General features: G+C 39.7%; 1 protein-coding gene across 3 annotated transcripts; it reads left to right on the top strand.

The window, feature by feature from the left end:
- Positions 1–634: 634 nt before the first annotated feature.
- LOC128017594 (bifunctional 3'-phosphoadenosine 5'-phosphosulfate synthase 1-like) lies at positions 635–21,601 on the top strand. 3 transcript variants are annotated; one of them, XM_052603054.1, is made up of 13 exons: positions 635–6,247; positions 6,485–6,618; positions 7,090–7,204; positions 7,303–7,538; positions 8,011–8,149; positions 9,577–9,695; positions 10,450–10,563; positions 10,662–10,773; positions 12,344–12,549; positions 15,269–15,404; positions 15,576–15,844; positions 17,501–17,730; positions 20,121–21,601. In XM_052603054.1, the coding sequence occupies exons 2-13, from the start codon at positions 6,562–6,564 to the stop codon at positions 20,257–20,259; spliced, it is 1,872 nt and encodes a 623-aa protein (XP_052459014.1). In that variant the 5' UTR covers positions 635–6,247; positions 6,485–6,561; the 3' UTR covers positions 20,260–21,601. The 3 variants fall into 3 exon arrangements, with proteins under 3 accessions (XP_052459014.1, XP_052459001.1, XP_052459007.1); XM_052603041.1 differs by lacking the exon at positions 6,485–6,618 and having other exon boundaries at positions 636–6,247; XM_052603047.1 differs by lacking the exon at positions 635–6,247 and having other exon boundaries at positions 6,254–6,618.
- Positions 21,602–23,011: the final 1,410 nt, after the last annotated feature.

The following is a 23,011-nucleotide window of genomic DNA, read 5'->3' on the forward strand; positions in this document are numbered from 1 at the left end:
CACAATAAAAGCATGTTACTATCAACTAAAGAGCTTTACTTACTCTTACACTCATCTCTGTGTCACTCGCCCTGTCTCAGAACAGTGCAGAGCCACAACCCATGATTATACTGGCCTCGCGAGAGTTGCCAACACCACATAAACACGGTGTCACCCTCAATGTTCAGATGCATCATGTCCCCCATGTTTCTTCGGGCGACGATTGCTATATGTCTGTTTGAATGCTGTTTGTGTGAGTTCCACAATAAAAGCATGTTACAATCAACAAAAGAGCTTAACTTCCTCTTACACTCATCTCTGTGTCACTCGCCCTGTCTCAGAACAGTGCAGAGCCACAACCGATTATTATAATGGCCTCGCGAAGGAGCGAGAGTGCCAACACCACAAAGACATATGCATCATGTCCCCCACATCACTATGGGTGACAATTGCTATATTTGTTTAAATGATGTTTTTGTGAGTAAAAATTGTACTAAAGAAGCATATATACAAATTCTTGCACCCAACGTTGTGTCACTCGCCCTGTCTCAAACAGCGCAGAGCCACAGTCCATGATTATAATGGCCTCACGATGGCGCAAGAGTGTCACACCATGGCCCGCCCTCCCGCCAGTGCTTCCAACCTCGCGGGGGCGGGGCCCTGATTAAAAGAAGCCATCAGTGGCTGTAGACGTAACGCGTCCGCCGTGTCATCTCATGGACGGTAAGAGGGCTATCCCGGGCGTTTCACCGTGGATACTGGGAATAATTCACGACGGATATTCTCTCCAATTCAAACGCAGACCTCCCCGCTTCAATGGCGTGGTCCCGTCACTGACTTTGCCCCAAAACCGTCCTGTTCTGCGACAGGAAGTTCTCAGTCTGCTCGAGAGAGAGCGATAGAGCGAAATTTCCCCTCAGATCGAGCGGAATGCGCATGTTGAATTATCTGGACGATTGGCTGATTTTAGCCCACTCAGGAGATGTGCTATCAGTCACGTGGAAACAATGCTTCGCCGTTGGATACGCTGGGACTGCGTGTGAATATGCAGAAGAGCGTGTTTTTACGAGTCGGACTGTAACATATCTGGGAATATGTTTGGACTCGATGGCGATACAAGCCCATCTCTCTCTAGAGCATTTCATCGACTCTGCGCTGTTTCTGACTGGGCAGGTCGTTTGCACTGAGGGAATTTCAGAGGCTTCTGGGACTGATGGCGGCGGCTTCTTCAGTGTGCCATCTGGGTCTGCTACATTGCGGCCGCTACAGTTTTGGCTATAACTCGAGTTCCGCCGAGGGCGTGGTCTTCGGTCCACAAGCACTTACGGTCATTCACAGTTGCGTCAGCACTCTGAGACCGTGGAACAGCCCGGATATGTTCAGCCCAGGAGTTCTTTTCTCTGCGAATCTAGGCTGGGGAGCAGTGCGTCTGGGCCTGTGGTCGGAGTCACAGAGAAGGTGACACATAAACCGTTTGGAATAATGGAAGCGGTGTCCTAATATCCCTGCAAGCCTTTCGGTCGAGATTGGAGCGGAAACATGTACTGATTCAAACCGACAACACGTCTGTGGTCTCGTACATAAATCGCCAGGACGGCGTGCGCTCCAGGGCTCTATTCAAACAGGCAGCGAGTTTCCTGTTGTGGGCGGACCGACACTTAATCTCCATAGGAGCGTCGCACATCCCCGGTACTTTGAACCGTGGAGTGAGCATGCTTTTGAGGAACGGGATTCCTCAAGGAGATGTTGGCTTCACCCAAGATCAGATCTAATGATTTGGGAGGGAGGAAGTGGATTTGTTTGCCACGAGCGAGAACACGTTTGCTATCTCACTCCCCCTGCTGGGAGATGCTCTGACATCGCGCTGGCCGGAAGCCAGGCTTACACATTCCCTCCTGTGAAGATTCTGCCTGTGTTGTGCAAAATCAGGGAGGAGAAAGCATCAGTTATACTCGTGGCCCCGAACTGGCCGAATCAGCCCTGGTTCGCGGACCTGAGAGAGTTACTGATGGCTCCCCCATGGCGAATCCCCCTCAAGCAGGACCTGCTGTCTCAGGCGAATGGCACAATATAGCACCCCAGCCCCGAGCTGTGGAACCTTCATGTGTGGCCGCTGCGGGGACCCTAATGAGCGGGACTCTCTGCACTGACGAGTGCTAAACACACTTACTGAGACGCGAGCATCATCAAACATTCGCTGCTACGCGCAGAAGTGGTGAGTTTTCACAAAATGGTGCGAGAACATTTATATTGACCCGGGGACCTGTTCCGTGTCGGATGTTTTGCGCTTTCTACAGCACAGTTGGATAGCGGGAGTTTGAAACCATCCACGCTGAAGGTGTATGTGACCGCTATTGCCGCTTTCGTTCCCCGGTTACGGGTAAACGATCGGTAAGCACGCTCTGGTATTCAGTTTTCTCAGGGGAGCAAGTCGATTGTGTACTTCATGGCCGCCCTCCGTGCCGCCGTGGGATTTCGCTCTAGTTTTGAGGGCTCTATCTCTTATTACCGTTCGAGCCATTAGCTTCGATTGCGGTTAAGGAGCTTCCCTGAAGACTGCCTTGCCTCTTGCTCTCGCCTCAGCGAAGTGCCTTGGAGAATTCGTGAGTGTTGGTGAACGATATTGCATTGGTTTCGGGCCTGGCGACTGTAATGTCATTCTCCGGCCGAGACCGGGTTTCGTTTCTAAGTCACTCTATACACCGTTTTGTTTCCCTGCCCGCCTTATCTGTTGAGCCGTCAGCCTCGCGTGACGCTGATGCTCAGAGCGCCAGTACCCTGGTTTTACGGATGTATATGAATTGCTCGGCCGCCTTTCGTCAGTCGGACCAGCTGTTCGTGTGCTTGGTGGATGTAATAAGGGACGTGCTGTTTCTAAACAGAGACTTTCTCACTGGATCGTGGACGCTATCAAATGCCAGGGGAAGGATTACCCCCTCAACATCAGAGCTCATTCTGCGAGGACATTATAAATGCTTCCTGATGGGCCTGGTCTAGAGGTATGTCTGTCCAGTATTTATGTTTTGCTGCTGGCTGGTCTTCCCAGAACACAATCGCCAGGTTTTACAAGCTGGATGTACCCTCTGTAGCGTCACATGTTTTTCGGTGAGTTAAATTTTTATTCATTAAAGCTGTTATAACCAGCTATACAGTGGTTACCATGGCTGCTAACTCTGTGTTATGGTTTAAATGGTTTATGCAGCAGTCACCGCAAACGCCGTCGACTCTGTTTAACTCTCATGCTTGAGTGCTTATTGCTTGTGTCTGCCCTGGTTAGTGCAGATTTCGATATGTTGCTTGAAGTTATGCATATTTTGTTAGGGTCGGAGCAGATGTCTCATTGGCCTAGTTCCGCCTATCAGATGCAAGCACTCTTAGCGACACGGCCATTGGCTAGAACTGTACTGCTTGTGTGAGGGTGATTGACTCCGTTCAGGGCTTATCTTCACTGCTCTCACGGCGGGATTTTATACAGTTCCCATATACGTCTTAGCTGACGTAATGTTGAGTTACCGCCTCGAGAGGGAACGTCTCCGGTTACTATCGTAACCTCGGTTCCCTGAGAGGCGGGAACGAGACATTACGTTAGCCGCCGTGGTCGCTGTTTGATCAGCTGTGCTAGCGTTCAGTCGTGATTCTGACGTAATTTTCGCGCCCATGCATTTTATACTGCACGCTTACCCGCCAGTATTTGCATGCTTCGCGTCAATTGGCCAGCTGTCCCCAGCTGGCGTTAGCCAATAAGATTTCAGTGAAAGTGGAGAAGGGAAGAGTTCCCATATACGTCTTAGCTGACGTAATGTCTCGTTCCCGCCTCTCAGGGAACCGAGGTTACGATAGTAACCGGAGACGTTTTCCTGTCCACACTCAGCCATCTTGTTCTGTTCCCAGTTGTTTCCAGTCTGGAGGAGTCCAGTTTCACTGACATCAACCTCTGGAAACCTCTCCGTCGCCTTTATTTAATGCAGCTCCTGCCTTTCTGTCCACCACCTTCACTGACACTTACAAAATCATTCAAACGTGCGCTCAATAAAAATATAAGAAATGAAAAACGTAATTTTGTAAATGGTTTACAGCATTAAAATAATTTGTAAATAGGTAAAAAAAAAAAGTTATAAAATAATGACCGCACATTTGTATCATTAGGTCTAAAGTGACTATACATTTGTTTTAATCGCTTTAGAACTACGCGAATTCACACACTCTGTTGTTGTTGTTTGCGACTCTTGCTGCCAGGCAACAAGATTCTCTCCAGGATTGGATGAGAAGTGTGTGACGGTTCGATGAACCAATCACAACTTCAAACCAAAAAACTGTACTACTGTAAGCAACTGTATAGGCAAGATGTAGCGACTACTAGGGTCTCTTAGCTATATATATTTGCTATATATCAGTTAATTACCACAGAAGTTAAGTTTTAAATAATGACTTCCAAAAGTACTGTAAAACATACGAATATAAGGGGAAACTGCTATGGCTAAAGCAGACCTTTGATACTATTTATAAAAAGATAGTAAAGTTTGTGGTCAAACTTTAAGTTTAAAATGTTAATTTAAGTAGAAAATAGTTCTCTAAATAAAATGTTCTGTTATTCATGTATATAGCGACTACGACAGATCTGTTAATTTGGTCATTGAAATCATGCTTTACTAATTATGCCTGGTACTTATTGGTATTAAATTTTATTCTAAAATTAATTACTTTCTGTGGTGTTTGTAAAACATGTCAATAGGTACTGCTTGTAGTAGGCTATATTTGACTTACTGGCCTAAAAACTTCAACTTTAGACTTGATGACTTTGACAAGCTTAAAGCATAATATTTACAGTATTCTTGCACAATTCACACAGCTATAAACACATACATTAGGAATCTCCACTGATTTATGATTGTGAATGTCAGAACCACTGATTTTAGTCAGCGCCTCAGTTGATTTCACCATTTTTGAGGCTCCACAAGAGCTGGTTTAATAAATAAAAGGCATGTTGACAGGATCTTTGCATCACTTGCATATGGTTGCTCTTGGACTGATTGTTGCACTGTTTTTCTCAATTCACAGCCATAGAATTCAGACAATAAATGTTTAAACATTATTGTTTAATGATTTTAAATTCATATTTTGACATCCTTTATTCTTAATTGAAGCTAAACCATGCTAAAATTATGAATGAATCAAAAGTAGTTCTGAAGTTTTATCTAACTAAAATCCATGTGTGCTATTTCACAGGTAAGCCACAAAATGCCACAATAAATAAAGTACTAATAAAGTACCCCCCTCCCACCCCATTCAATCTAAGTTACCAATAAATGTTGTGCTGTCGGCATCAATGTGGGGGTGCAGTTAGTGTACACAAACTATTATTGTTTTGCATATCCTTTTGTGTTGTACCACTATGAAGCATGTCTCTAATAAAAATGAAAGCACTACATGGCAGGTGACTTAAAATTAATTATATACTTTTTATACTACTTTTTCACACAAGTGCCAAAATGTTTTTATATACTTCATCGCAGGTCAAGACTAAGTTCACTTATAAGTATGTAGCTGCAAAACACTACTAGAATTGTAACATATATACATTTTAACATATACACATACACATTGTTTACATTTATAATATGCAGTGAATAACAATGCACAAACAGTGACACTTTGAATAAAGAATACAATACAAGCTAATTTTAACTAAAATACATATATCAGCAGTAATATATAAAAAAAAAACATTCAAATGTAAAAGAGATGGTTGCCTTAAATTTAGGTTTGTTCATAAAAAAAGTTTTTTTATTGGGACAATGGTGCCCACATAAATGATGTAGCCTGATGTAGTAGGGATATATACAGATCTAAGGTATCTATAAACAGCAAAATATAAAACAGAATATGATTGGCTGTGCTATTTTTTCCTCTGCACGTCATGTCCCTCCCTTGACCTGATGCTTGTTTGCGTTGGTTTCCACGGCTATGTGAACGACTTCTGAATTGTCCAATCGCGAAGGGCTTTGATGTCATTCCGACCAATCCGATTGTCTAGTAGGCGGAGACTCGACACATTAGAGGCGGGACTTTCCGAGGCCTCCATCACTTCCCGTGCCGCAGCCTGTAAACCTCTCCACAGTGGACCCGGCACTTCATTAAAACATCTCCTGCGAATATTTGTAGCACAATTTCTTTGTTTATCTATAAAGTGTGTATTAAGCAGCTCAGAATGGAGACATGTGGTAACTCGAGTAAGAAGCAGAAACTGAGTAACGCGCCTGAGAGCTGGGTGAGTAACGGCTGAATTAATGTCGAGGGATGTCTGGCATTACTAATGTGGTACAGTTACAGTAATATGATGTTTTTGTTTATGATGAATCTGACCCATCTTGTTTCAACTGATAATATAAGCGAAGTCCAGAATAATCATTCCTGTAATAGAAGTCCTTAGTTGGTATAAATTCATGAAAAAGATACGTAATATAATCATTTTATGCGTACATTTTGCCTGTTCCTTAAAACCTAGTGTGCTGACCACCTATACAGCATTTCTGAGCAGCACAAGTACGACTATCATCACTTTTTGGACGTTTACTACGATACATGGCTTCTAGGACGTGTACCATGGTATTCTTTGGAGTGTTATGGTACAAATATATGGTAATGATTCAGTACCACATTCTATATCTATGGTAGTACATTCAGTGTTTTTGTAGACATGTGCACTTTGAATATTATCAATAAAAATGACCATGCTTATTTGGACATGGTACCATGATACCACAATTTTCTTGGTGAATGTATTATGGCATGTGTGTCTGTGTGTTTTACATTTGTATGTGCATAATATCTATCTATCTATCTATCTATCTATCTATCTATCTATCTATCTATCTATCTATCTATCTATCTATCTATCTATTATTAAAAATAATAACCATTTAAAATGATATAACACCAAGAGACATTCATAATATGCAGTATGCAATGCAATACAATACAACAAAACTGAACTGAAAATTGAAACTATCTTTAAGTGTTTCACTTAAGACAGTCAAACAGGGGGTCTTTTTCAGAAATGAGACAGATTAAATGAATGTGACATAAATATGTTTCCTGGAATTTGTGCAGGGAATGCAACGAGCCACCAATGTGACGTACCAAGCCCATCATGTGAGCAGAAACAAGCGTGGCCAGGTAGTCGGCACAAGAGGAGGATTTCGAGGATGCACGGTGTGGCTGTCAGGTGCTCTGACAACCCCTCTTCTGTTATTTGGTTATGTTTCCATGGTTGTATCTAAAATTTTCTTTAAATATCCTGACCTATTTGTTCTGCATCCTCAGGGTTGTCTGGTGCGGGTAAGACGACGGTCAGCATGGCTCTGGAGGAGTATCTGGTGTGTCATGGCATCCCCTGCTACACTCTGGATGGAGATAACATCAGGCAGGGCCTCAATAAGAACCTGGGCTTCAGTCCTGAAGACCGCGAGGAGAACATTCGTCGTATCGCAGAAGTGGCTAAACTGTTTGCTGATGCTGGTCTTGTGTGCATTGCCAGCTTCATTTCCCCATACAGCAGGGTGAGAAACAAACAGAGCTGTGCGGATGTGTGTGCATAACACTTCTTAACCCTGTAAAGCCTGACATATGAAATAATAATCAGAAAGATCTATTTTATGTTTTAGAAAATGGAAGATTTTATTGAACCTTTTTTAAAACAAATATGCATATGTTTGTATATTTATTATATTTGATACATCAGGCTTTTATGGCTCATAGAGTATAAATTAGGAGAATACTGAACTCACACTCAAGGAAGTAAAAAAAAAAAAACACCCAAACTAAGCAAAAATATTGTTTCTTTTTTTTTTGTTGCAGATATTTGATAAATATTTAAATGGTCAAAAAGTAAGATGAAATTCTGATTTTATGTAATTAAAAGGTACATTGGATGCAAAAATAACTTTTACATGATGTTTGCATATAAATGTGTCTTAGTGGACAGAACCAGCCTACAATGATAAAAATCCATTCTTTGCTGCATGTCCACAGGACCGCCTGAATGCAAGGAAGATCCATGAAGCTGCCGGCCTTCCATTCTTTGAGGTGTTTGTAGATGCTCCTCTGGATGTGTGTGAGCAGAGAGATGTGAAGGGGCTCTATAAGAGGGCCAGAGCTGGAGAAATCAGAGGTAAGACAATTACACACACACACACATGCACAAATATAAAAAAATCTGTATTTTAATTGAACACTCGTTTCTTTTCATATAATATGTGACCCTGGACCACAAAACCTGTCATAAGGATCTTATGTTTATTATCAGTTTTATTAAAGTAATCTTAATACATAATCTAAAAAAGCTGAAGAAGTAAGCTTTCCACTGATGTATGGTTTGTTATGTTAGGACAATATTTGGCCGAGATACAACTATTTGAAAATCTGGAATCTGAGGGTGCAAAATATTGAGAAAATTGCCTTTAAAGTTGTCAAAATTAAGTTCTTAGCAATGCACATTACTAATCAGAAATGTACTTAATATCCTAATGAGTTTTGGCCTAAAACAAAAATCAATAATTTTGATCCATACAATGTTTTTTGGCTATTGTTACAAATCCAGGGTCACATATTATCCAACTTTATGTATTGTTTTGTTTATTATTTTACTGAAAGAAATCTACATTAAGTGCAATAATAGTATTATTACTGTTATTAATTATCTTAGATATTATAGTTATATTTAATGGGTCACACTGTGTGCAGTGTGAGAACTAAACCAAATCTCCAGGTGCTCTCAAGAGAACCAGACTGAAAAAACGTATGTACACCCCTGTGTGTGTGTGTGTGTGTGTGTGTGTGTCTTATTTTCAGTCACTCATTTGATGTAGATACACTGTGTTTTATGGCTCACATTTAATCTCTAAATGGTCAGTAGTCAATAGGACAGACAGTCCTGAAGTGCTGTGACAACAAGCCCAAATCATTCTCTTAACTTCAGTGACCTGCTTGTGCAGAAATATGTGAAATGATTAAATGAGACGAGATAAGGGCTTTGGGATGTTTTGAGGCAGTGAAGAAGAAAAACACCAGGAAAAGAATTGTTAGACTTTTGCAAAATGGATAAAAAGTGGCACCTCTGGCCATCTTTGGGAACACGTTTGAGTTATTAACAGTGTGTGAGTAGTTTGAGAGTAAGCTAAAGGTTTCTGAGAGGTCACACAAAACTTTCTTAGCACACCAGTGGTGACTGACTTTCACAACTTTCTTGGTTTCCTGAAGAGATTGAGATGATTCTTGGTAAGTAGGAAATGACAGTGACTCAGTGTTTGCTGCTGTTTTTGTTATATTTAATTTCTTTTGCTGTGGAGCTGCAGATTAAGTAAGAGTGAATCAGGTGAAGAGCCGATACAGGAAAGATGCAAATGTGAAAGTTGCTATCATCTTGTGATGAGAATGATTGACATATTGCAGTAAGGGTCTTTTTCTCATGCACATGTTAACTGATACATGCACAACACATCTGAGTTGCTTTATATGGTGGTGGAAAACACCAAATCATTTCTGAAATGTTTCCAGTAAATATATATGTTTCCGCTGATGAATGGATTGTGTTCTCAGGGTTCACCGGAATAGACTCTGAGTATGAGAAGCCAGAGGCGCCTGAACTGGTTCTGAAGACGGATTCTTGCAGTGTGAACGAGTGCATCCAGCAGCTCCTGGACCTCCTGCAGGAGAGAGTCAGTTCATTCCATTTATTCATGTTAAAGTGAATTCAGTCCGAGCCTCAGGCAGCTGTAATGCACATTTCAAATGAGTAAAACAGCACTTGCCACAGAAGTGTTTGTCGCATCAATGAGTATGTTATGTGCACATTAATATTCTAATATGAATCTGAATCTTGCAAATTTATAATTTGTAAGATGATGGCCATTTGTCACCCCTGTTTCAATTGGAAGTTTGTTGCATGTGTAAACCTTATTCATAAAGTCCACTGAGAGGAAATAACTATAATAATAACTGTTTTCTATTTTAAAATGTGATTTTATTCCTGTGATGGTAAAGGTGAATTTTTACTCCAGTCTTCAGAGTCTCATTTGGTGCTCAAGAAACATTTCTTATTATTATCAGTATTAAAAACGGCTGTGCTGCTTAAAAACAAAAAGGAAACTCATGGCTAAATTGATACATTTCTGTGGTAAAAACACAATAATTGTAATTGTAAATAAGATTAATGAAAAAAATGTATTTATTCTGATGCCTTTATACATTTAAACATCATATTTGGAATATTACATGAAAATATAGGGGTATTTGTCAATGCACTATTCGTTGGCATCCTTATTTAATTAACACAAGGTCACAGTTTTACTTTAACACTGATTCTAGTAGTAAAAGTTGCAAGTTGGCTTAGCAGTGCATCTTCTCTTTTCATCTAATCCTTTTTCTTGGATATAAATGACAGTGATGTCTGTGTGTTTTGACCGTTTGCAGGACATAGTTCCTGTGGACGCATCCTATGAGGTCAAGGAGCTCTATGTGCAGGAGAACCAGCTGGACTTGGCAAAGGCTGATGCAGAGACTCTTCCAGCAGTGGAGATCACTAAGGTATCTTCCCGCCTTGAATGTCACTTATATTCATATTCGACCCATTATGACCTGCGTACATCCTAACAGGGAATGTGTGTTCTGTGTGGGGGTGTTAGGTGGACATGCAGTGGGTTCAGGTGCTCGCTGAGGGCTGGGCCACTCCTCTAAATGGCTTTATGAGGGAGAGCGAGTACCTGCAGTGTCTACACTTCAACTGTCTGCTTGACGGTAAACATGATCTCATGCTAAAATGTCTTCTCATATCATACCGTCTCGCATGGATCTTTTTCATGCGTTGTGTTTTCTAAATGTACCACTAGATGGCAACGTTCGACAGTGCAATGCACTTTTTTTTTCCGACTGGTCAATATTACATTCAGAAGTGCTTTTAGAAATCATCTACTTCACATTTTACACGTTTTTTTTTATTTGCTGAATCATTTTAATTGACAATTAGCAACCCATGATGACAGTGTGAGTGAAAACTAATTGTAAAAAATATTTTGCACATTTAATAAATGAAAAACAAAAAACTTGACTGGTCCCCAACGTCAGGTGGTGAACTAAAATCTATGGTCGCACTTTATGTTACAGTCCAGTTCTCACTATTAACTACGAGTTTTGCCTCAATAAACTCCTAATCACTGCTTATTAATAGTTAATAATGTAGTGGCTAAGTTTAGGTATTGGGATAGGATTAAGGATATAGAATATGGTCATGCATAATAAGACTGTTTATTAAGTACTAATAAACAGCCAGTATGCTAGTTATATGCATGCTAATAAGCAACTAAATAGTGAGAATTTGTCCCTATCCTAAAATGTTTCTGAATCAACTTATAATCTACTAATATTTCACATTTATGGACAGAACCAGGAGAACATCTTGGAACGGGAGACAATCGCAAAATGCATTTTATTTAACTGAGGGAATCTAAAGGCTCTGCAAGTGGATTTTAAACGGTAATTAGTGGTCGAAATAAAAGCGCTATTACAGTTTTAATGGCGGCTTGGGTTATGTTGATCGCATGCTCTCAAGACAGTTTGGGATTTTCAGAAACCCGATCATCTGAAATAAAAAGTCGGCACCTTTTTGATTACAAGAACGACAAATGTGCGAATGGATTTTTAAACCATAATGCACATTTATAGAACTGGGTAATTACAGCAATTTTCCACACCAGACTCGAGTTTCCAAAAAGTGTCCATTTAGTTTTACGGCCTCGTAACACTCTGCTGTGTGTTGTCTTGCCTAGTATTCAAATTTCTGTTCAAGGTATGCCTTCACACTCACACACACCTATTAAGATAAAAAAAGTGGGCCTAGTAGATGCTTGAGTTTGGATTTGACAGAAATACAGCAAGGGAAATCATTAGGTGTTCATGCATTACATCACCAGCATGATTAGACTTGATAACTGCACATCACACCTTGTGTTATTGTTTTGACTTATGTTGGACCGGACTGCCATCTTTATGAAACGGACAGATTTGTGCTTGTGTTGCCTGATACTAGTTAAATTTAGATTGAGCTGAAATGGGATGCTCGCAGGACTCTTTCTTATAGAAAACAGCTGTGTCTGCTATGATGTGTGTTTCATCCTGAAAATGGATTTTAAAAGCTCATATTGCTTTAATCAAGGTGCTGGACCTCTTACGTTCTTCGAAAACTCACCACTTTTACTTATCTTGACTCTTAGATCCTTAGCTATTCCGTTTAACGCTTTTTAAAGCTGTAGATTTTTCGAAGCCACAGTCTGGTTGATGTATGTGTCATGCATCTGTCCTCTGGTCATAGGTGGGGTTATTAACCTTTCGGTGCCGGTGGTCCTCCCCATCTCAAGCGCCGATAAGGAGCGTCTAGACGGCAACACTGCATTCGTGCTAGCCTACGGTGGTCGGAGGGTCGCGGTACTCCGAAACCCGGAGTTCTATGAGCACCGCAAGGAAGAGCGTTGTTCCCGGCAGTGGGGCACCACATGCAAGGATCATCCATACATCAAGGTCAGGGGGGGGGGTCAATATTGACAAAACCCATGTGATTAACAGATTACTAACATAGTTTCCTAGCGAAAGTGAAGAAAGTGAAAGTTCTGCATGACCTGACACAATCACAGCCATTTAGAACACATTTGATTGATCATAATCACTAGATTGTAATCAATTAATTACTTTTACTAACTAATTACTTTTCTCTGAGCAACCCTCTTCTTTGAACTCAGAATTATGCGTTTGAATTTCAACACACTTAATGCAAAAAGAGTTGGTGTAATTATAGTTATTTCAAAAAATGTCCTGGGTATTCCAAGGTTAATAATGGCCGTGAATTGTGACTGAACAGTGGTCATGAATTAGAAGTATAAAAGTGGCAAAACATTTTCCAAGTTTCATACCATTTTGATGAAGTAAAAAAAATAGAAAAAACCAAAGCATAACATTTTCTGAACTGGATTTTTGATATTTGACACAATAGATTTCAGTGTGCTATTGTCACCACAAAATTGTAAACCTAACCATAGACGTGATGCTGGTTTGGGTACAATTTCTGATAAAGTATTTCTATCAGCTTATGTAAGCAGTTGGAAATGATTAACATCGTCCTGTATCTAATATTTGTTATTAACTCCCTCCCCTTTCTTTCTTTTCTGACTCACAAAGCACCTGGAAAGTCCCTATTATAAGAATGCTGTGAATGAGAGCGCTGTTTAGACTACATACATGTTAATAAGAAAGCAGAATCACAGTGATTCAGCAGCATGATCCATTAATGCATCATTTTTCACCTGTCTGGGACAGAGCACTCTTTAGGGGAATAATTTCTTAGTTACTTCATTGCGAGCAAATATTATTGTGCTAAAGACATTACAGCTTAAATCTAATGTTTTCACCTGACTAGTGGAAAAAAACGGTCTTAAATAACTTTTAAGAAGGGACACAATGACAGTGAGTTTTCCCAGGGACATTTTGTTCTAAAATTGCATTTTGTTTGAATCTGTAATTGTGTTTAAAAGAAGAGGCTTTCCACTTCTGTCTCATTTTTGAAGGTAAAGTCATGGATATAAATAGCAAGAAACGGCTAACCTGATGCTTTAATAGGTCTTTGTGTGGTCGCATTGCCAAGCTTTCATTGGACTTCACTCTGACTGAAGACAGAGCCGTGATGCCCTCGTAGTGGGTCTATGGAAACAAGGTCCCGTTCTCTCTCATCTTTGCTCAGGCTTCGCTTTTGCAAACTCTTTATTCTTCGACCTCCTTCATATCACACATGTGTTTTAGTTGGATTTCTCGCTCTGCATTCTATTTAAATAGTGTTTAGGCAAGTGGCGCTCTCCTCCCCTCCTCTCCCCTCACCTTCCTCTTACAAATCTTGCAGAGTAAATACCGAACAATTGTTTCCATCTGTAAGTAGGGATTGTGGGCTTAGGTGGACTTTAATGGCTCCGCTCTGATCCAGCTCGCACTAACAGGCGCCAACGGAGAGCTTTCGGACTCTGGAATGGCCCTGCCTGTCTACTTGCCTACGGTCACAAATAAACCCATCCACAGACCAAAGAAAGAAATTGCACACAGTAAAGAAACCAGCAGCTGACTTTCTTTATTTGTAGTTAAGCTCAGTGGTGTTCTCTTGATAAGTTTTAGACTTATCACAATCCATGAACTTTGACTCATCTCGGTGGATGTCAAATGAAAAGTTTTATAAATATTCATAAAGTTAAGTATAATATACAATAATAAAAAAGTATTTGAAATTCTTGTATATGAAAGTTAAATTGTAGAATCGGTCATCTCTTTATGTGTGTTAAACTCCCTCTGCTGAAGCATGTCAATCAGCAGGACTGTAAAACTGGCCTCTATTATGTGAGATAAATGCACTTTTCCTGTTTATTTCGGCTGTCAGCTTGACAGCTGAATCCACATTGCGAGTTTTGGTGCAGGGGGATGTTAAACAGACTCGAGAACATTAACCTAATTGCATTATCTGTGTTTTTTCTCTCCCTCATTAAAAGGGGTAGAGTGCTCAACCAGTGCTACGTTATTTTCTATGACAGCTAATAGAGCTGATTTACTGTATAGATGCGATTAGTGGCAACAGATCGCTCGTTGAGTTTTTCAATCACCAGTCTCTGCAACATAAATTAAATAAACGGCTGCTACTGTTGCTATACTGCAGCCAGCAAATGACAGCTGCACATGCATTCAGTCTTCAAATGCAAAATACAGTTGGATGAAGCACTTTTAGGCCTCTCCAAGTTTCTTTTATATATGATCATATACTTGCACATAAAGTTCTCGAGCCACCAGTGCTGCTGTCAAGTCAAATCAATAGATGAAAGTCTGTGGGGTTGTGAAAAGGTATTCTCCATCCTAGCGGCCCAGAATATGCCGCAAGCTGTGGTATTCTCAGCGTACTGTACTGCTTTTTAACCCTGGCCCAGTTAGTGGCTCAATGAATGCCAGTAAAGGCAGAATATTAGTAAAAGCAGACAAGAGTTGTAGCCTGATATGATAGGCAACTGTATACAATAGCTATGTTAGACCACTTTCTTACAATGTACCAAGAGTTTAAGACTGTGTTCTTGCATGCATCATTTAACTGAAGGGTTCCTTATTTCATTCATGCCTCAAAGAGAGAGAGGGAAAATGTGGCAGTTTTTCCAACAATATTATACAAATGATGTTGGAAGATTGTTTGTGTTTTTCCTGATGGTGTTTCCAATGGCAGATGGTGATGGAGAGCGGAGATTGGCTGGTCGGTGGAGATCTCCAGGTACTGGATCGGATCTACTGGAATGACGGGCTGGATAGTTACAGGCTCACACCAACCGAACTCAAGCAGAAGTTTAAAGAAATGAACGCAGGTATGGAGCTACACTCAGTAGTTTCTCCTTTTGCCCTAATTTTGACTAGTGTATTGTGATTTAAGAGTCATCTTGCCCTCAAGCTGTAGCAGGCCACATAGACATCTAATTGTGTTGTCATAGACTTGCGTTCAAGTTATGATATATTAAACACTCTTCTTTCATTTTAAGATGCTGTTTTTGCATTTCAACTCCGGAACCCAGTACATAATGGCCACGCGCTGCTCATGCAGGACACACAGCGGCGTCTAATTGAACGTGGCTACCGCCGACCCGTGCTTCTGCTTCACCCGCTGGGTGGCTGGACCAAAGATGATGATGTGCCACTGGCCTGGCGCATGAAACAGCATGCAGCCGTGCTGGAGGAGGGACTGCTTGACCCCAACTCCACCATAGTGGCCATATTCCCTTCACCGATGATGTATGCTGGCCCAACTGAGGTTAGTGCAAAATGAAAAAGGACTGAGAACAGACACTTGAGGCACTCCATTAAAATAATAACTTTAGGTCAGCTGGTCATTACGATTTATTACATTTTCTTGATTTAAGTTAACTATCAAGTCATCTCTATCAAGGATATTATGTTCACAATTATGTAAATTTTCATGAATCCTTTCATGAACTTGCATACTTTAGGAATTCCATAGTGTTCGACACATGCAATATTTTATACAAAGAAGCTCTGTCAAATGTGCTTTGTACAAATAATGATAATTAAAATGCCGCTTGAAGCCGATAAACTGTTGAATGGAAAGTTAGTGGTGAGGAAGCTTGCACAGGGCACATTCCCTCATGAATCATCGGTGGTGCACTGGATTTCTGATCCGTTCCACCTAACCTGTGCTAGAGACTGAAGACAATAGGGACAGTCTCTTCTTGAGGGCATCACGCATCTTTGGGCTTTCCAGTAGGTATTGATTTGTGTCTCCTGAAGTGGATGTAAACAGAACCTAATTTTGTAGAGATCAGTAGAGTCCCTCTACAATCCATGTGTATACAAAGACACACACACACGTTTGTTTTTGTGAAAATTGGGGACATCCCATAGGCGTAATGGTTTTTATACTGTACAAACTGTATATTCTATGGCCCTACACCTACCCTACACCTAACCCTCACAGGAAACTTTGTGCATTTTTACATTCTCAAAAAAACTAATTCTGTATGATTTATAAGCGTTTTGAAAAATAGGGACATGGGTTATGTCCTCATAAGTCACCCTCTCCTTGTAATACCTGTGTCATACCCATGTCATTATACAGAGTTGTGTCCTGATATGTCACACACACACACACACACACACACACACACAAACAACCAGCACAAATGGGAGCATTCTTCAGACAAAAGATGTTGCTGGTGTAATGTTCCATGGCTATTTTGAAGTTTCTTGTTCTTTAATCATGTGGCCGGGGACATTAAAATATTTATTGGGACCAGACAGAGTCTGTGAGACTAAAAGCAGCCCAGAGGAAGAACTCGTTCAACTCATTGACTTATGAGGAGGAAGTAGGGGACATGCTGACTCCACAGAAAAGAATTAGCTTAGGAGGTGTCTGTTGTTGTTGTTTTTTTTTAATGTCACTATCTCTGTACCATTGAACACAATTTTATATTTCCATTTGTTTTACATTATCATTGTTCTGCTAATTTTAAGCCCTGGATTGTTAATCAAAAAATGAAATCTTTCACACACTGTGTATTCAGCCTCATATTGTTCCAAACCTTTCTTTCTTTTGTGAAGAACATAAAAGAAAAGAGAAAAAAGATTTCCCAAATGTTTTTTCTGTATTTATCTGTTTGACTGGTATTTTACATTCCAATTCTTCTAAAGCCACATAACAGTTTTGTCTGAAAGACCAAGATTGAGGTTAGATGCTAATACAATATTCAAATGTGAATGACATTTGAGAGCTATGGCAGAAGGAAAGATTTTAAGAAAATAATGGTTTATATTAACCCTTTTTCTTGCACAAAGCTCATCAACTCCAATCCCCATTCACTTTAATTTTTCCACAGAAGTGAACTGGTTGAACTAACACTTAGTTAAATTGGTTATAGTAGTAAATAGATTAAATTTGATCTTTTTCCAATAGGTCCAGTGGCACTGTAGGGCCCGGATGGTGGCTGGAGCCAACTTTTACATAGTGGGCCGTGACCCCGCCGGAATGCCTCACCCAGACACAGGTAAAGACCTCTACGAGCCCTCCCACGGGGCTAAAGTTCTCACCATGGCCCCTGGGCTCATATCACTGGAAATCGTCCCTTTCAAAGTGGCAGCCTACAATAAAGTCAAGAAGGCCATGGATTTTTATGACCCCAAAAAGTAAGTTTATATCTTTTCCCCCTTTAAATTTGCCTTACTTTTTATGAATACAAATTAACTACACAAATTGAGCAAGACAACCATCTTTAAGCATCTAATTTCATTAAATTTGAGACTTGGTTCATATTGACAGTTGTGGTAAATTAAAACCAACTGTTGAAGGCATGAACTTACTTCGTAAACATGAATGCATTGGCATGCATTTTCTATACATGTTCAAACAATCTTTCACTGTACAAACTTTTCTCCATGTCAGGCTTCCTCGATTCCGAGCTGCTTTGCCAAGAATAACAGGAAATGTTTTGTTGTTGTGAGCTTTTACCAAATTCTACGGCTTTGCTCTGTTCTTTGAAGTCATTTACAATTGGAGATCTGCCATTATTCCTCTAGCACTGTGCAAATGCTACGGAAGATGACTAACGGAAATCATGCCTTTTTGCTGCGTCTCGTCTTGCAATTAATAGTGCCCACTGCTATCGAGTTAACAGGCTTTTTAGTCATCCCTGATGAAGACCATACAGCATGTCAACATGGAGTAAAATTGACATGAAGAACAACAGGGACTTTTAATATTGCATGATCTTTATGCTAATGCGCATCCCACACAGAGTTTAGAGAAATAGCTTACAAAAGAATGAAAACTGTATCAATTACTCACCCTCAGGTCATCCCAAAACCATATATGGTTGTGTGGAGCAACAACAGCAACAAAAAGATAGGTCTTCAAATAGATGTTTCATCTGTCAAGATCTAAAGAGGGCAAAAAAAGAAGAAGAAAGGAAACCCCAGCAATTGGTTGGGGTGGGGGTGGGGGGTTCGGAGGGTTTGGGGTGGCAGACTCACACTCCGTCTGACTTTTAAAGGGCCCCGCTTGGCGCCTTAGTAAATTTATGGCATTCTGTCTGCTCCTGGAGCAGGGTGTTGGGCCTGGTCAAATTCGAGAGTAATATGGATGCTGAGTCTAATTGCCAGCCATCCCCTTTAAAGTCCTTCTCTAAAATGTCTCAAATCAGTCCAAGCTGTTTGTCGTTTAAATGCATATTAACTGTTCTCAATGGAGTTTATGCGTTCCAACCCTTCACCCCATTGAAGTGACTACCAGGTGGAATGGTGATAATTTCCCATAAACCCTAATTTTGGGGTCCATCCAATAGAAGGATGCATAATATTGCTATTAGAAGCTTGCTAAGGTCGTCTGAATGCTTGTTAGGACATTGATAGGTGGTTGCTAGAGAATTAGGGGTGGTTATTATGGTGTTGCAAGGCAGGCTGCTAGGGTGTTCTGAATGATTGTTTGGTCTTTGCTATGGTGTTTTAGGTGGTTACTATTACAATTTATATGATCTGTTATGTATTTGAATATATTTTCAAATCTAATGTATTTCTTTGATGAAAGCTGTAAAGCCCATTTCTCCACGTGATGCTTCAGAAATAATTTTAATGCTGATTTGCTGCTCAAGAAACATTTCTTATTATTGGTGTTGAAAATTTTAAATTTTTTTTTTTTTGGAAACAGTCAGGACATTTTTTTCAGGATTCTTTGATAAATAGAAAGTCAACTTTTGAATGATAGCAGCAGTGTATTAATATTCTGTACCATAAGCATATATAAAATACAAAATTATCCTATTAAACACTCTTTCAATACCATAAAAACAGCTAATCTATTTCAAAATGCTAGAGGTTTGTTCAAATCCATTATTCAATGTTCCACATTATAAGTGCATATGAAATGTCTGCTTGACTAGACTGAAAAAATGACAGTGTTTAATGAACGTGGTCACGATAGGGAAAGCGCAGTGCAACAGTGTACGTTTATAAATTCATTGCGCTGTGCCTATTTGTTTTCATAAGGTCTGCATCTTAATTGAAGAACAACTAATCCGTAACAAATAAACTCTATCCGTAGGAGCCGTTGAGGATTGTATTTAGACTAGCATTCTAGGTTTATTCACGCAGTTGGAGGCTAATTAGCTCTATTTATCAGATATTTCGCACTGTTTATTTTCGAATCATTTGTTTAAATGAAAATGTGTAGCCATGAGTTTGGATTTAATGACATGGGTCCGAAGTTTAGATTTCTGTTTCTTGCTAATTTATTTTTGTCTCGAAGAATGTCAGCCTGTTTACCTCGTCATCTTTGCACCGTTGACAGGAATTAAGTGGCTTGAAGAGCCACTTGAGAAAACATATTTTATCATAGAGCTCTTTTCAGAGTATAATGCATCGTTTCCTCCAGAGCGAAACAAAGGAGCAGTGTACAACACCTAGCTATTATCTCTGACGCAAACCCAGAGATTATGTTTCTTTTTCATTTTTTGTTTTTTTTATCACATTGTCCCTTTTCCGTGCACATTTTAAAGTTCCCTCTGCCATCCCGTTTTACCCAGACACCAGGACTATGACTTCATCTCAGGAACCCGCATGCGGAGGATGGCTCGCGAGGGCCAGAACCCTCCGGAAGGCTTCATGGCGCCCAAAGCCTGGAATGTTCTCAAGGAATACTACCAGTCTTTAGAGAAGGCCTAAGCCTTTTTCCAGGTGTGGAGAGAGGCGGAAGCAATTCTGTTACAGTGAAAGAAGGGAAAGGAGGAGGAGGAGGAGGAGGAGGAGATCTTGGTTTGTAAAAAAAAACTAAACACACACACACACACAATGATTGAACACTGGGACCACCCAAAGGACTTCTTGCACTGTTTTGGATGTTGTTCCTCATTAAATCACTGTAGGTTTCATAGTACTGAGTCTTATGGCAACATTTTATATGTTTGGTTAAAAAAAATAAAGCAAGTTAACTTGTGAAAGGTACATTTTATGTATTCAACACAGTAAAGATAGAAAACTAAACTGTTTTATTAGTAACTATGCCATCTCTATTCTTGTAAACTCCATAGTCTCTGTTACAGTTGGATGAAAGATGACGTGTAATTAAAAATTGTACACTTGCCTTAAAGAGCTTTTATCAAAAACTGTTAGATTTACAGCATTGTTTTGGCTTTAATGTGTGGTCTGCTCAGTTGACAGCATCTATGGCATATATACTAAATAAGTACAACAGAATACATTTTAACTTGATCCTTACAGCAAAAAGTCAGTAAAGTTTTGCTCAATATGTGCAAGAATCAAGGACTTTTTGCTTGGAGGGATATCAAAATAGAAGAATTATGACAGTAAGTCAGGTGTTTATCTACCTAGAACAGTAGTCCCATTGCAAAAGTGATTATTTAGATAAATAAATGATGTATACATATGAATGTATAAGTGCAAAATACATTGCCTGTATGTTAATGCAAACATCTTTTTTCGTTTTACCATCAAATAATTTCAACCTGTTATATTTTTGATCAGCATTATGCCACAAATGCTGTTGATAGAGCTTAATGTACTGAGCAATGAGCAATCCGTGAAGCCAAAATGTGTGCCTGGATGGGACTGTATACACTTATTTATTAGAATAAAGCCTGCTGTTTTATTCAGTGAAGTGTGGTGACAAAAGTATATCCTGTATGTTCATTTTTGCAATGGTTTATTCTAAAATCTTGACAGCTGTTTAAGGAGCTTGCTTGCAAAGCAGCAAAATCTGTGACGTTTGTCCTTTAGCTTTCGTCTAGTCTCTAACATTTCTAACCATAGTGTTTTGATATTTCTTTGTTTGAATGTAGTGTTTTGTTAAAATGATTTGACTTTGTCTTTAGCTGCTTTTTTTGTAGTATTTATTTCTGTGACTTTTTGTGTTTATTGTTTTAGAATGGAAAGGCTATCAGGTAGACGTTTTTCATTTTTATAATTCATAATTGTCCTGTTTAAGTTTAACAGCATTGTCCTTCTTACCTCAACGTCTTTAATAAACCATTCCACCAAAATTCCCAAATATCAGCTAAATTGATATTCAAAGTCTGTACTCTCAAACAAAATGCATGTTGAAGACATGAATATATGAAAATCAATGATCATAATGTGCATTTTCCCTAGTTCCCACAGTTAAACAGTGCCATGTGCAACTGCTGTACAAGGTCAAGGAAATATATATCAGAAAATACACACCGAAAGCCAGCTGGCCTCCAGATGCAGTCGTGCCCCTGTGAAAGAGGGACACCTAGGGTTAATCCAGACTCTTTCAGGAATACCATACCCTCTCCTTTGATTCCAGCTTGGAGATGAAACGTCCAAATGTGCAAGCCGTCATGTTTTTCTGCCAGATCTTGTTCGATCTGTGATTTCGCGTCGAGTGGGGCCTTCAACACGAGCGAGTAGCACTTCAATATGAACATGACGTGAATGTTTGCCTTTATTCCTGTGGGATCACTTGAATTATTTCATGTGAGACACAAGACAAGCCTTATATCTTTATTTAATGTGCCAGAACAAATTCAATACAAGGGTGCCCCAACTTATCTTTGTCCTTATCGCATTCAGTCAGTCACGTAACTGTGTATGATAAATGATGATTGTAAAAGTTTCAGGCAACTGTTTTTTCCCTTCAGCAGTGTCTTATTAATACTGACAGACAGGGAAGCAGATCTCGGTAGCACCTGGTTCTTGTCTTTGCCGCTCTGCAGTAAGAGCCTCGGCCCTTTTGACCTTCCCTCCAGTGCTGAAAATGCAAACCACCATAAAGGTAAATGCAACAAGTCATGCGGAAATCATTACAGTATCCTTAACACATAAAGATGGGTGAGTGAAGTTGTTTTGAAAGGTGATGGGGAAAGAATTATTGCAGTACAAATATTTGTTGTTGTTGTTGACAGTACACACATCTTTGTCAGGACGGCAAGTGTTTTCCTGACAAATAAATAATAGGTTTGTTTATTTCTAAGTATACAAACTCTAGATTCTTGGATCGTACATAACAGTTCATGTCTTTTTCTCAAACCTTTCCAGTTCATAGGTCTTGACTGCATCTGCCAATATAAATCATACAACAAAGCCACAAAAATAATTATTAAAATACCTAATTATTACCAAAATCAAACACACAATTTTTTCCTCTCTTAAAAAAAATGAAACATTTTATAAAATTGTGACACCCAGGAAGTGACATCATTTAGACACCTTGTCTACATTGTGGTTGGAAGGTACATTGGTAAGGTTATTTTAAGGTTTTTTTTTTTTTACAAAAATTGTAGTTGTCCACTCAGCTAATCAATTCTGTGAGCATTACTGTAAGAAAAAGTTTTTTTTTTTTTTTTTAATACTATATAGTATTATATGGTTCTAGCAATGCCCAGGTCATGGGTTCACTTCCCAGGAAATGCATGATTTAATTTTTTTTTTTTATCAC

Source organism: Carassius gibelio, chromosome A1 (genome assembly GCF_023724105.1).
Source record: "Carassius gibelio isolate Cgi1373 ecotype wild population from Czech Republic chromosome A1, carGib1.2-hapl.c, whole genome shotgun sequence".
Taxonomy (NCBI): Eukaryota; Metazoa; Chordata; class Actinopteri; order Cypriniformes; family Cyprinidae; genus Carassius; species Carassius gibelio.